At 45.4% G+C, this 14801-nt stretch overlaps 1 protein-coding gene across 1 annotated transcript in view; it reads right to left on the reverse strand.

The window, feature by feature from the left end:
* Nucleotides 1-303: 303 nt before the first annotated feature.
* LOC124114056 (protein unc-93 homolog A-like) overlaps nt 304-14801 on the reverse strand; it is a 98161-nt gene continuing 83663 nt past the window's right edge. The window contains exon 4 of the mRNA XM_046474594.2: nt 304-4497. Coding sequence (XP_046330550.1) covers nt 4268-4497 — 230 coding nt within the window. The 3' untranslated portion in view covers nt 304-4267. The remainder of the gene's footprint in view (nt 4498-14801) is intronic.

Consider the following 14801-nt stretch of genomic DNA (forward strand, 5'->3'; position numbering starts at 1 on the left):
CGTTGTTTGTTTACAAATATGGCTGTATATATTGTATATTTCGACTGTGACGAATACAAGTGAATGAGTAAGTGAATTAGATTTTACGTCGCTTTTAGCACTATTCCAGCAATATCATGGCGGGGGACACCAGAAATGGGCTTCACACGTTGTACCCATGTCGGAAATCGAACCCGGGTTTTCTGCGTGAAAAGCGAACACTTAATCACTAGGCTACCCGACCGACCCGTGACGAATACAAGGCTAGTTTTTTTATATGTAGTCGCATTTTACGAAACTTGACCCAATTTTTATCCGGAAGGAGTATTGATTTTAAGCAGGCACATATTGACGCAGTAGGAAGAATTTAGTTTGAACCGTAGCTCTGGCAAAGCGATTTCATAAATACTTCAATTATCGGTCATATACTATGATATTATGCAGCAATACAAAACATACATTTATCAACAGTGAAAAGAAGATTTACATTAATACCATCTCCTGCAGCGGAACACGTCAAAATACTCATAGTAAACATAATAACCAACTATGTACAGAATATACACCTTATGTACACGTATACTGATTCTCTCCTCTGTTCATAATACTCCGAATGTATTAATGCTTAAAGTCTATTTTTGTAATGTACACACTTCAATTCTAAAGAGAAAAAATCGAATGTACACTGAGTGCATAGGGAGTTCGTGACCATTAAGATATATGGAAGAGAAAAGGGGCCAAAATTCTAAATCGAATCTCACATAAAGTTAGTTCAAAGTTTATATTGTACATAAATAGAATTATGAGTCTGCTTGTTTGTAAGTCTTTGTTATCTGTTCTAAAACCGGGAAATAAATTAGCTTTCAGCGAGAGTGAGATCCGCATTTAGAATTTTGACGAAACCCATCTACCATAAATAACAACCTTTTGATTCGATGGTACTTAGATCCACCTTGCATATACGTCAATATGTACAATCTGAAATCGAAAGACCTTTTGAATATAAATTATGAAAAAACTTTAAATACGTCAATATTGTAAGACGCCAATTTGTTCATATTTGGAACATTAAAAAATGATCAACTAATGATTTTGAATACAAGAGCATAATATAACACGAACTGTTATTTAGTAGTGAACGTACATGTATGTCCTGAAATGAACATGACCTTTTTAATATATATATACATTGACCTACAGTAAACTACGTTTATAACGAACACGCTTATACCTAACTGACGGATATAACGAACTGTTTTGGGGCCCCGTCAATTTGCTGTATATAGGCCGTATATGTACCCATAACGAACTGCAGTTATAATATTAGTGGTCCCTTTTAGTTCGTTATAACCGTAGTTTACTGTACTTTCTAATATTCTAATGCATGAAACTATGTGGTTATATATGTTGCTAGAAATTCCTTGAATAAGGCAAAATGATCGAACAATCATTATCAATCTTCGATTAAGGAGATGCATCGCTGACGCCACTTCTTATAAAAAACATTGACACAAAACTAAGATTCGGTCCGAAAATAAAGAGGACGAAAACTTGTATATGACCTTATTAATATTCGTTTTTGTTTGTTGTTTAACGTCGCAATCAGCAATATTACGGCGATATGAAAATAATCGATTCTTGACCAGACAATAGTGACTAACATCAATCTATCGATCCAGGAAATTGGTTAACGATGCTACGATTTCACTTGGCGATATATATATGTGTGTGTGCGCAGCGCGCGTGCGTGCGTGCGAGCGTGCGAGCGTGCGTGCGTGTGTGCGTGTATGTGAGTGTGTGTTATTGTACTGGTCTGGACTAGTGCCAGTTTTGTAGTACAAACCCACAGAAATACCATGCCACAGTTTAACAAGGATTCACCTACCCAGACACAAACCATCTTTTGGTATGACACAGCCGGGATTACAAGCGCCGACCATTCGCTCTCTTGGCAGACGCACTATGCACTTGACCACGGAGGCTGTACTCGTCTGGACTAAGATAAACATAATACACAAAGTTGTACAGGCTACGGCAGGCTAAGCCTTGTAAAGACATATAAAGACATATACAAGCCTTGTAAACCCATTTGTATATCTCTGTATTTCTTACATGCCAAAGCGAGACAAGGAATGCTTGAAACGTCTTTGTACAAATGAAGGAAACATGTTCCTTATTGATAACTGATCTTGCGTGCGTATTTCATTGATATGTATCATAAATTATAAAAAATAATGCCGATGTGTCCGTGCACACAGAAATTTCGTTACTAACAATCTAAACATGTTGAAAGATAATTTTAGTAAATGCAAACTTCGAAATAAAACCGAAAAGAATAACTAATATATATGAAATGTATGATATGCAAAGATGTTCAAAGATACACAGATCTGTATGTATTCAATAAATAAATCGTGTATGTGTTATTTTAATTTGTATAAATGTCATATTTCTTTCTTGTGTATCTTGTATATTATTGGATAGCATTACTTTTCTTCCCGTGATAGTTAAACGTTACCATAGAAGGGCATTTGTGACGCATCTTTTTGGTACGTCCTCTCTTGCATGGTGGGCGAGTCTTTGTACTACTCTAGACAGTATGTTAGTCACAGCTTGTCGGCGTAACGTTGAAGGAAAGGTCGAAGTGATGCAAGTTCTTTGGTGAAACCCAAGGGCACGGGTGCAATGCTGACCAACCAAACATATCTAAGACGAATATGGGATTCGAACCCACGAAAGCATCAAGGGATATATTTTAATGAATTGGTAAACATGAACTCAAGTATGTGGATAGGTTTATGAATATACTCTGAAGCTGAGGTCAAGAGGAATTGATGGTCACAAGAATATTAAGATCGGAGTGGGATGCAGTGCACTGGTGTGATAGGATGTAGGTATGTTCGCTTTTTCATTGTAGAATTCATTCAGCTGACCCTTGATGAATGACACTGAGTGCTTACGTCTATTTCAATGGATTAAAAAAAGCAATTTTGTGTTTCATGTTTTCAGCGTGGTCAAAATAGCCAGTATTTACAATGATTTGAACAGAAACCAGAAATACTTCTCTTGTGCCAGCCATGTGTGCTATAAGACCGCGCCTAATGGAAGCAACTGACATGATTGTCCTTTTCTAAGATGTGCACAATGACGCCACTCTTTTTTGCATTTACAGGACCATCAACTAACTCTGGACCTCCATTGTGGAGCGCATATGTGTTTGAGAACTTATAACATGTGTTATATTGTTTCCAACATGAATGTCTTTCCCGTTACAAGACAGGTGTCACGTTGTTACCACAAACAAGGTAATAGAACAACACGACTTAGTCGTGATATTTGTTATATATGACATGAAGCACAATAGAGTCAATAAATATTAACAGGGCTGAAACATAAAGAAATATGATGAATAGTTGATGAAACTTCTCACTGGCAAACGATATAATACGATAATGAAATTCGTTTACAGAGAAACTCGTCATTGCCACAAGCACTAACGTTGCACATATTTTATACAATGTATGTGTCCCCAAAATGGAGTGTATTCTAAAGCTCCCAGCAACACTGGGACGTCATTTCTATCTCATACGCCGTGCAGCAATGATCGTGTAAGGAGCAAGACAATTCTACCGCCCATACAAGACCTTCTAATTACATGTCATTGTGGTCCAGTGCTTGCAAAGGACCATCGTGTCCGTGTTGATAATAGTTGGCATGAAATGAGGATGACAATGCTTCACAGCCTGATACCTATTTCTAGCCAGGGATAATTACAATGATAGACGTTGTAATTGGTGCCCTGTGACATTGTGTTTGTAATTAAAGTAATTGTTGAATCACAGATAAATATACATCATAACGTTAATGAAGGAGTAAGCATATACTCCGAAACGTTGTGTTTCCTCATAATAAAGAAGTTGACATACATATAGTCTCTTCCTTATCATAACGTTGAGCTTGCCGACGTTGGGCTTTGGTCGCTTTCTATCAGAGCTGGCGCCCCTTTAAATACCCCTGACTGTTTCTGCTTCCGCCTTATGTCCAGTGCTATTACTGAATATAAACTTCTCAAGTTCGTGGTGCTGAAGGCTTACTATTCAGTTGTGACTTGTATCAACCACGGGCTTACAATCTACAGCTTCTACTGTCACTGTAATCTCCATTTATTCTGTTTAATGAAACTCCTCCATTGTCCCATATCAAATTCGAAGAAGTACACCGTAAAGAAGTACCGACATTCCTTTTAAAGGATTTAATCAGACCACGGCTAATGGAATTAGTCCGTCCCTCACAGCGCCACAATGTCTCCAATGTGCTGGCTCTGCAACTGCACTTTCATTTCAATAATGGTGTAAAGAGCTAGGGACAAGGCCAGGAACCCAGCGAGGATGTACACCTTCGTTTCGACACACAGGAAGTAGTTGTATCCGAAGGCAATGGCACATCCGGTTGCGTGGAACATCCGGTAAGAGGAGAAGCCAGCTTCCTGTTTGTGCGAGAATAGAACTCCGAACAGGGCTGAAACATAAAGAAATATGATGAATATTTGATGAAACTCCTCACAGACGTGCCCGGGGCAGGACCGCTTGGATATATGTATTAATGCAGTATGAATGAGTGCCTGTTTCTAATTACGTTACAGAGCAGCGTGTTTAACAACGAAACTTGGTTATACCGATGAAAAACCGAGAATCTGACCCAAGTTAAAGGTTGCTTTCGAGCAGTCATTCTAAGCGCCGTTGAATCCCAATACGAGGTTTTCATTATCTGGGTTTCTACACTAAGTCTTGAGTTGTGAAACTGGTGTAATGTACAAAAAGGGACTCCCACTGTGACGTATTTATGTCACGTGTTACCTTCTGTCTTCCAGACTTTTGGTATCGCTTGATGGCTTCTTTAATGAATTGTGTATGGACGTCTCGTATCAGGTCAGACATGTTGTATTTCAGTCGGGTCATAACCTCATTACGCTCAGCAATGGCGATGGTAAAATGTTCTCCTTGCAACAAAGACTAAATACATTCTTCAGCGTCTTATAATACCCCTGCATGAGACAGTGATTCAAGGTAATAAAGTTCAACTTGATTTGAAATAGGTGGACAAATCAACGCCCATAACAAGAAGGCTGATCAATGTCTAGCATAGTAAATGTCAGATAATGCTGACGGTGAAAACCATAACTGATAGGTTATTGGTTGTATAGATACATGTACGTGTGAACATATATGCCATTTCATGTCACCAAACATTCTCTATTAACATAAAAAACAACGGTGATTAACACTACTGTGAAATACCACGCACTTTGCGTTAATCGATGATTTGAAGGAGGGAATTTGTTTGTTTTTTAACGCCACACTCAGCAATATTCCAGCTATATGATGGCGGTCTGTAAATAATCGAGTCTGAACCAGACAATACACTGATTGACATCATGAGCATCGATCCACGCAATTGGGATACGATGACATGCATCAACCAAGTCAGCGAGCCTGACCACCCGATCCCGTAAGTCGCCTCTTACTACAAGCGTGGTCGCCTTTTACGGCAAGCACAGGTTGCTGAAGGCCTATTCTAACCCGGATCTTCACACATGCGAGTGAGTGAGTGAGTGAATGTGTGCATGCTCTCGGGGTATCAACAGATACTACGACAGCCAGGCACCCACTGAAATAACTCCATTCATCCGAATACTATCTACAAGCATATATTACACTCAGCAAATACATTCAAATGCATTTCCCAATATTGCAAGGATTTCCGGCATTAAATGTCGTTTAACAGAGTATATTATTTTATGACTATGGACAAGCATCATATACAAAGAGTCCCACCTCGTTAATAACAATATTTATTCACAATATTCTGTACACACTGATTGATAAAGACGCTTTATAGAAATCTTTGAAACCGTCCATTATTATTAAATTCAGTTCTTTCATGACTTCAGTTGGGGCCCGTCCTGTTTCCGAAGGGAGATAACCGTTGTTGATGATACGTTCATCGTTGCTAATCCAGAGAGATTTTCCAATCTCTTGTAAGTGACGTATTCATTAATAAAACCTCTCCCTGGTCGTACAAGGCTGGCCCATCATAATGATGTGCTGACACTATCGTGCAAGAGGCTTCACGATCATCGATTTAACACTCAGTATGACGTAAGGCGATCAAGTGGTCGGCCGGATAATGAGACGCACCGTTTAAAGCAACACGGCTATGACTTGAAATATCCCCATGTGTATACTTAAAAGAATATAACACTGGGAAGCTTCACTGCTACGTTTAACATACTCTCTGGTGTGTTCTTTCATATGCTATAAAAACTCAAAACGGTGACTTTTATTGCTGACTCTCTTCTCTCGGGCCTCAATAAAGAGTGTTTGGTTTGGTTTCAGAATTTCAGTTATGTCATGGCGTCTCGGCTTGATCGGGGAAGAGGACCCGAAATTATGCATGTCTTAGGCGCTTACCATTTTGGTCAAACACGCGAGCACTTGTCCTGTGTTACCAAGTTTCGAAATATGATCAGGGTAAATCTGGGATTCGAACCCACGATCAAAGGATTCCGTCAGACAATGAGGGGCAACGAATGCCGGCGCCTGAGACGATTGGGCCACCCCACCCCACCCCCATTGTTAAAAAGAAATATAAATTGAAACTTTCTATATTTTCTGACATGTACTGTCTTATCAGTTGTTTCTACATGTCTAAGACCGCCTCGGTGGTCTAGTGGTAGAGCGTCCGCCCGGAGAGCGGAAGGTCCGGGATTCGATCCCCGGCGGCCTCACACCAAAAGACGTTAAAAGATGGTACTTCTTCTTACCCTGCCTGGCGCTCGGCATTAAGGGGCTAAAACAAGGACTGGTTGGCTCGGAGTCAGTACACTGTGTCTGTGTGGGGTATTCATGTTAAAACGTCGGCATGTTATCTCAGTGGGCTAGCACTATAAATCGGCATCAGTCCGGACTAGTAGAAGCAGCCAAACACACGCACGCACGCACGCACGCACGCACGCACGCACGCACGCACGCACGCACGCACGCACGCACGCACGCACGCACGCACGCACGCACGCACGCACGCACGCACGCACACACACACACACACACACACACACGTCACTATATAAGTGCCATAATCTTGGAAACGACGTTAAACCCGAAATCACCTCAACTCACCTAGAATCTACACGTCAGTGAGCGAAAGCATGTTGTTTGCAGCCGCAGGCGGTAATATGTACATTGTGCAGTTTGGACAAGACAATCCAGTGACTGAACGAATGAGCAAGAATCCAAGATGTCGGTGCATGATGACACAACCAGACGCCGACTATGACCACCCGATCCCCTTCAGTAGAAATAGCCCAGACGTATAAGACAAGCAATATGGGGTTTTAGTGCGTTGGTATTATATGAACATATTTAAGGCACTGATACGCTTGAGACATGTATATGTTACAGTCAATGTCTTTGTCAGTGTCCATACACATGCCAGGGAATGCGCTTCAGTCATATAGTGTATTCAAATGAAGATCAAATCTTTCATGGCTTCATTTTACATTGAAGCTTTTTATGGACTGGCCGTTCTTCTTGACGATTCACATTTCATAGTAATCGTAATATAATATGAATTCGATAATGAAAGCTAAAATTGCAATACCATCCCCTATTATTTTGAGAAGACGAAGTTTATGCACACTGCATTTTTTTTATCGTGAAACGAAAATTCAAAATATATTCGGGAACGTTTGATCAAGTCAGAACAAAATGACACTGCTGTCAGGAAGCGAATCACGCGCCTTTAACAAATATAAAACGACAACCCCAGAGAATAATAAGTCTCGATTTTTCTGCCGAAACAGATTCCATCGGGCGTAAAGGCAAAATAGTTTCGAAAAATGATTTCAATAAAGAGAAAAATGTCTAAAAACTCTTATTCTGCAAGTCCCATTGATAATTTTGAAACTGGTTCTAGAATCAAAATGTGATCATTTGTTCATTTGCGATCACAGTCGGACGATATTTAAGAGACCGACCATCTTTAAACAGAATATTTTTCAGCACTTCATCACGTCATACAAGGGGGTCGTCGGGTAGCTTAGTGGTCAAAGCGTTCGCTCGTCACGCCGAAGACCCGGGTTCGGTTCCTGACATGGGTACAATGTGTGAAGCCCATCTGTGGTGTCCCCCGCCGTGATATTGCTTAAAGCGTCATACATTGTTTCTCTGAAAGGGGGAGCCGACATTTTTTATTTTACAACACATTTTTTTATAACACCCAGCAAGTCCAGAGAACAATTATTTGGGTTTTGTTGTTGCAAAATGTGAGGCAAAGTTATTTGTTTCAAGCATTTGTTATTTGATTCCCTCCTCTTGCCAGAACACTAAATGGTTGGCCCCTACGTGACTACAGAACCAGGAAAGTCATATGGACAAGGTTATATGCTACCATGCGGCCTATCCATCAGCGGCTAATGTCGAGTCGGGGTCTGAAAGCGTCTTCGAGACTTTCAATGGTATAACGAGAGATCCGACTCTGACATAAATCTAATTTCGCAAATCCAATAAGAATATTGCTGTTGTAAACAAGAATCACTCACACGATCCTTCATCCGGCCGCTGTGGAAGAGAACTGAAAACACTTTATTGCCTGGAAAATGAAGAAGATGACCCTTCTAATGCAATACCCTTGCCTGTACAATCACGGCGGAGGAGACATGTCATATATTCACGCGGAAGTGTAAATTGAAGCTCTTGGAGACTTTAGGGACTGAAATTCAACAGTTAAACGACGCTATCTGGGATATATTTCAGGGTATGGGCGACATGTATGTTTTGAGTTTGGGGAGGCTTGACCCTGCAGGTGAGAAAGCAGCTTGATAAAATACTTTGGTGTAGCTATAGGTTGCCTTCAAAATCATTTTGAGAGAAGTGATAAATTTACAGTATGGCTTTAAAGCACAAGAAAGCATCAAATGATTACAGATTTATATCAATTTCATGTTGTCAACTACTTTGCATTCTGAGCATCAAGACGCCAATCACGCACCTCGACATTCAATGATTCGATAATGCAATAGTTTAGGAGTAGGGATCAAATAAAGACGACAGCGCTTACAACAGCACAACGACCTCACCGCGCTTGGAATCATTAAACATTTAAAGATCGAATGCATACACGCATAGATACTACATTTTTGCAGTTTTCGCTCAAATATTTTACAATATGTTGACATCTGACCTCGGCATGGGTGGACATTGCAAACACACAAGTATTCTGCAAGATAAACCTTTTTGATAATATTGTCAAAATATCATTTTCAGAAAAACATAAATTTCATTATTAATGAAAAGCATATTTGGGAAGTAAAACGCAAACATAATGATAATATGCTTATTCCGGTTCATATTTAGTCATTTCACCTTTCCTTCTTTTCACAGTAGCCTAGGTTTCAGCCGCCATCTTTCATGTCGACTCCAAATTGCACTGTTATTGACTCATGTAGTACGGTGAGACCAGAAGAAAACACAACATTATGCAGATAACTTCTCAGTTGTTAACTGTGGTAAGCAGATATATTCGAGGTATGGCTTGGAGGTTACATTCGAAGAATTGTTCTTCAGCAACCCATGCTTGTCGTCAGAGGCGGCTAACGGGATCGGGTGGTCAAAATGGCTGACTTTGTTGATGCATGTCGTCGCATCTCAATCGCGCAGATCAATGCTTATGACGTCAATTATTGAATTGTCTGGTCCAGACTATGATTTACAGGTAGACGTCATATAGCTGGAATATTGCCGCGTGCGGCGTTAAACAACAAAGAAAACGAATCTTTTCGATTGTATCGAACGCGTGTATGTGTACCGAACAAGTCCCATAGGTCGAGCAGATAGAAGACCTGTTTCTTGTTTGGGGAGAAGTTTTAATCCTGTTCATGAGAAACGAATACATAATAGGTGGGAACTTCTTGATGGGGGGGGGGGGGGGGGGGGGGGGCGGTCGGGTAGCCTAGTGGTTAAAGCGTTCGTTCGTCACGCCGAAGACCCGGGTTCAATTCCCGACATGGGTACAATGTGTGAAGCCCATTTCTGGTGTCCCCCGCCTTGATATTGCTAGAATATTGCTAAAAGCGGCGTAAATCCAAACTCACTCACTCACTTTGTTGATGTGTTGACTGACGATATGTGCAACGGCAGTAGTTCAGAATCCGCTGGCGATCATGGATTAAGATACAAGGTTTGCCCAATTACGACCCATGGCGTTGTGTCAGCACCATACCTGTACACGGGGTCCCTTTTAAAGTGATAAACGTCTACGACTTTAGACTCCCCACAATTATGAACCTGAAGTACCCTGAAGTTTAACGGATGCAATCGGCGATACCCAAATTCCAAGAAGACCTCGAGTCAACAAACACTTAACCTAAAAGCACCACACTGAAATTCCGTTTCTGTACATGACACCAGATATAACTACTAGCTAGGAAATGTGTACAAAACACTGAGACACTTAAGATAGCACGATAAAAAAAATGCATGGCAAAAGGAGGCATTGGAATTGTAAATTTGAAAAATAATACAAGCGTTAGCAAAACGTTACTAGGCTGAAATAAGTCGCCGAAACAATGAAAAATCAAGATTTATTGTTTGTTTCATTTGTAGCTACCGTCAGAGATGGTAGCATGATTTATTTTGCATGGTAGTTAATGCTTCGTGTTCGAACACGATGACTACCTTTAACTAGTCAACTATTACGCCCAACTATTGCTATTCATCGATCTGTGTTTTTGTTCTACGTTTGATCGTTTCGAGTTCCCCTTGTCCTTGTCAGTACACTGGTGATTAACAATACATAATTATGTTCTATAGATCAATATAATCGCATGAAGTTGGGCATGACATTGGGTTAGTTTTTTAAGCACGACATATATCATTTCGAAATTCGCAGAGCAAGTAAAGCCGTGCAGTTTTGGTAATTCAGACCATTCGTTGTATTATTGACGGACACACCGATATTCCGACGGGGAGTCCATTACTAATATGTCATTAATCAATGCTTGGAGACAGGGAACAAGTCGCCTCGCAAACCCAGATGAAGCTGCGTTTTAAATAGGAAACCGCAGAAAAATGTCCTCTGTTTATGATATTACTCATGACAAATGAGGCAGTACTTGAAGGCCTCTGAAGCAGATCGAACTTCTACTGTCCATACATACGAATCTCTGCCAATTCCCATCACAGCGTAATGAGAGCTGAAGTCAAATAGAAGGGGTCTCTTTACTCGGCTTGGTGGGAACTCCGTCACCGGGACGCGTTTGTTCAGGGATGAATCAATTGTACAAACAGTGAAGCATCAGGCATGGAGGTCAGAATGTAGGGGGTGGTGGGGGTGAGGTCAGAGGAGGCATTACACGATGGGAGTGGGGAAAAAAGCATTCCATGTTTAGGGTTTGTTTGTTTAATGTTTAATGCCGCACTCAGCAATCTACATGGTGAGGATGGTTGGGGCACTGGAGGAATCACATGGTGGATGGGGGATGGGGCAGGGGAGGCACTACATGGTGAGGTGGGGGTTGGGGCAGGGGAGGCACTACATGGTTAGGGTGGGGGTTGGGGCAGGGGAGGCACTACATGGTGAGGGTGGGGGTTGGGGCAGGGGAGGCATTACATTGTGCAGGTGAGGGTTGGGGCAGGGGAGGCATTACATGGTGGGGGTGGGGTTGGGGCAGGGGAGGCATTACATGGTGGGTGGGGGTTGGGGCAGGGTAGGCATTACATGGTGGGGTTGGGGGTTGGGGCAGGGGAGGCATTACATGGTGGGGTTGGGGTAGGGGCAGGGGAGGCATTACATGGTGGGTGGGGGTTGGGGCAGGGTAGGCATTACATGGTGGGGGTGGGGGTTGGGGCAGGGGAGGCATTACATGGTGGGGTTGGGGTTGGGGAAGGGGAGGCATTACATGGTGGGGTTGGGGTTGGGGCAGGGGAGGCACTACATGGTGGGGGTTGGGGTTGGGGCAGGGGAGGCACTACATGGTGAGGGTGGGGGTTTGGGCAGGGTAGGCATTACATGATGGGGGTGGGGTTGGGGCAGGGGAGGCATTACATGGTGGATGGGGGTTGGGGCAGGGGCGGCATTACATGGTGGGGTTGGGGGTTGGGGCAGGGGAGGCATTACATGGTGGGTGGGGGTTGGGGCAGGGGAGGCATTACATGGTGGGAGTGGGGAAAAAAGCATTCCATGTTTGGGGTTTGTTTGTTTAATGTGTAATGCCGCACTCAGCAATCTACATGGTGAGGATGGTTGGGGCATTGGAGGAATCACATGGTGGATGGGGGATGGGGCAGGGGAGGCACTACATGGTGAGGTGGCGGTTGGGGCAGGGGAGGCACTACATGGTTAGGGTGGGGGTTGGGGCAGGGGAGGCACTACATGGTGAGGGTGGGGGTTGGGGCAGTGGAGGCATTACATGGTGGGGTGGGGGTTTGGGCAGGGGAGGCATAACATGGTGAAGGTGGGGGTTGGGGCAGGGGAGGCACTACATGGTGAGGGTGGGGGTTGGGGCAGGGGAGGCACTACATGGTGAGGGTGGGGGTTGGGGCAGGGGAGGCATTGCATTGAGCAGGTGGGGGTTGGGGCAGGGGAGGCATTACATGGTGGGTGGGGGTTGGGGCAGGGGAGGCATTACATGGTGGGAGTGGGGAAAAAAGCATTCCATGTTTGGGGTTTGTTTGTTTAATGTGTAATGCCGCACTCAGCAATCTACATGGTGAGGATGGTTGGGGCATTGGAGGAATCACATGGTGGATGGGGGATGGGGCAGGGGAGGCACTACATGGTGAGGTGGCGGTTGGGGCAGGGGAGGCACTACATGGTGAGGGTGGGGGTTGGGGCAGTGGAGGCATTACAAGGTGGGGTGGGGGTTGGGGCAGGGGAGGCATAACATGGTGAAGGTGGGGGTTGGGGCAGGGGAGGCACTACATGGTGAGGGTGGGGGTTGGGGCAGGGGAGGCACTACATGGTGAGGGTGGGGGTTGGGGCAGGGGAGGCATTGCATTGAGCAGGTGGGGGTTGGGGCAGGGGAGGCATTACATGGTGGGTGGGGGTTGGGGCAGGGGAGGCATTACATGGTGGGAGTGGGGAAAAAAGCATTCCATGTTTGGGGTTTGTTTGTTTAATGTGTAATGCCGCACTCAGCAATCTACATGGTGAGGATGGTTGGGGCATTGGAGGAATCACATGGTGGATGGGGGATGGGGCAGGGGAGGCACTACATGGTGAGGTGGGGGTTGGGGCAGGGGAGGCACTACATGGTTAGGGTGGGGGTTGGGGCAGGGGAGGCACTACATAGTGAGGGTGGGGGTTGGGGCAGTGGAGGCATTACATGGTGGGGTGGGGGTTGGGGCAGGGGAGGCATAACATGGTGAAGGTGGGGGTTGGGGCAGGGGAGGCACTACATGGTGAGGGTGGGGGTTGGGGCAGGGGAGGCACTACATGGTGAGGGTGGGGGTTGGGGCAGGGGAGGCATTGCATTGAGCAGGTGGGGGTTGGGGCAGGGGAGGCATTACATGGTGGGGGTGGGGGTGGGGCAGGGGAGGCATTACATGGTGGGAGTGGGGAAAAAAGCATTCCATGTTTGGGGTTTGTTTGTTTAATGTGTAATGCCGCACTCAGCAATCTACATGGTGAGGATGGTTGGGGCATTGGAGGAATCACATGGTGGATGGGGGATGGGGCAGGGGAGGCACTACATGGTGAGGTGGCGGTTGGGGCAGGGGAGGCACTACATGGTTAGGGTGGGGGTTGGGGCAGGGGAGGCACTACATGGTGAGGGTGGGGGTTGGGGCAGTGGAGGCATTACAAGGTGGGGTGGGGGTTGGGGCAGGGGAGGCATAACATGGTGAAGGTGGGGGTTGGGGCAGGGGAGGCACTACATGGTGAGGGTGGGGGTTGGGGCAGGGGAGGCACTACATGGTGAGGGTGGGGGTTGGGGCAGGGGAGGCATTGCATTGAGCAGGTGGGGGTTGGGGCAGGGGAGGCATTACATGGTGGGTGGGGGTTGGGGCAGGGGAGGCATTACATGGTGGGAGTGGGGAAAAAAGCATTCCATGTTTGGGGTTTGTTTGTTTAATGTGTAATGCCGCACTCAGCAATCTACATGGTGAGGATGGTTGGGGCATTGGAGGAATCACATGGTGGATGGGGGATGGGGCAGGGGAGGCACTACATGGTGAGGTGGGGGTTGGGGCAGGGGAGGCACTACATGGTTAGGGTGGGGGTTGGGGCAGGGGAGGCACTACATGGTGAGGGTGGGGGTTGGGGCAGTGGAGGCATTACATGGTGGGGTGGGGGTTGGGGCAAGGGAGGCATAACATGGTGAGGGTGGGGGTTGGGGCAGGGGAGGCACTACATGGTGAGGGTGGGGGTTGGGGCAGGGGAGGCACTACATGGTGAGGGTGGGGGTTGGGGCAGGGGAGGCATTGCATTGAGCAGGTGGGGGTTGGGGCAGGGGAGGCATTACATGGTGGGGGTGGGGGTGGGGCAGGGGACGCACTACATGGTGGGGGTGAGGGTTTGGGCAGGGGAGGCATTACATTGTGCAGGTGGGGGATGGGGCAGGGGAGGCATTACATGGTGGGGGTGGGGGTGGGGCAGGGGAGGCATTACATGGTGGGTGGGGGTTGGGGCAGGGGAGGCATTACATGGTGGGGGTGGGGGTTGGGGCAGGGGAGGCACTACATGGTGAGGGTGGGGGTTTGGGCAGGGTAGGCATTACATGATGGGGGTGGGGTTGGGGCAGGGGAGGCATTACATGGTGGGTGGGG

This window comes from Haliotis rufescens, unplaced genomic scaffold, assembly GCF_023055435.1.
Source record: "Haliotis rufescens isolate VD_foot unplaced genomic scaffold, xgHalRufe1.0.p SCAF_15, whole genome shotgun sequence".
NCBI lineage: Eukaryota > Metazoa > Mollusca > Gastropoda > Lepetellida > Haliotidae > Haliotis > Haliotis rufescens.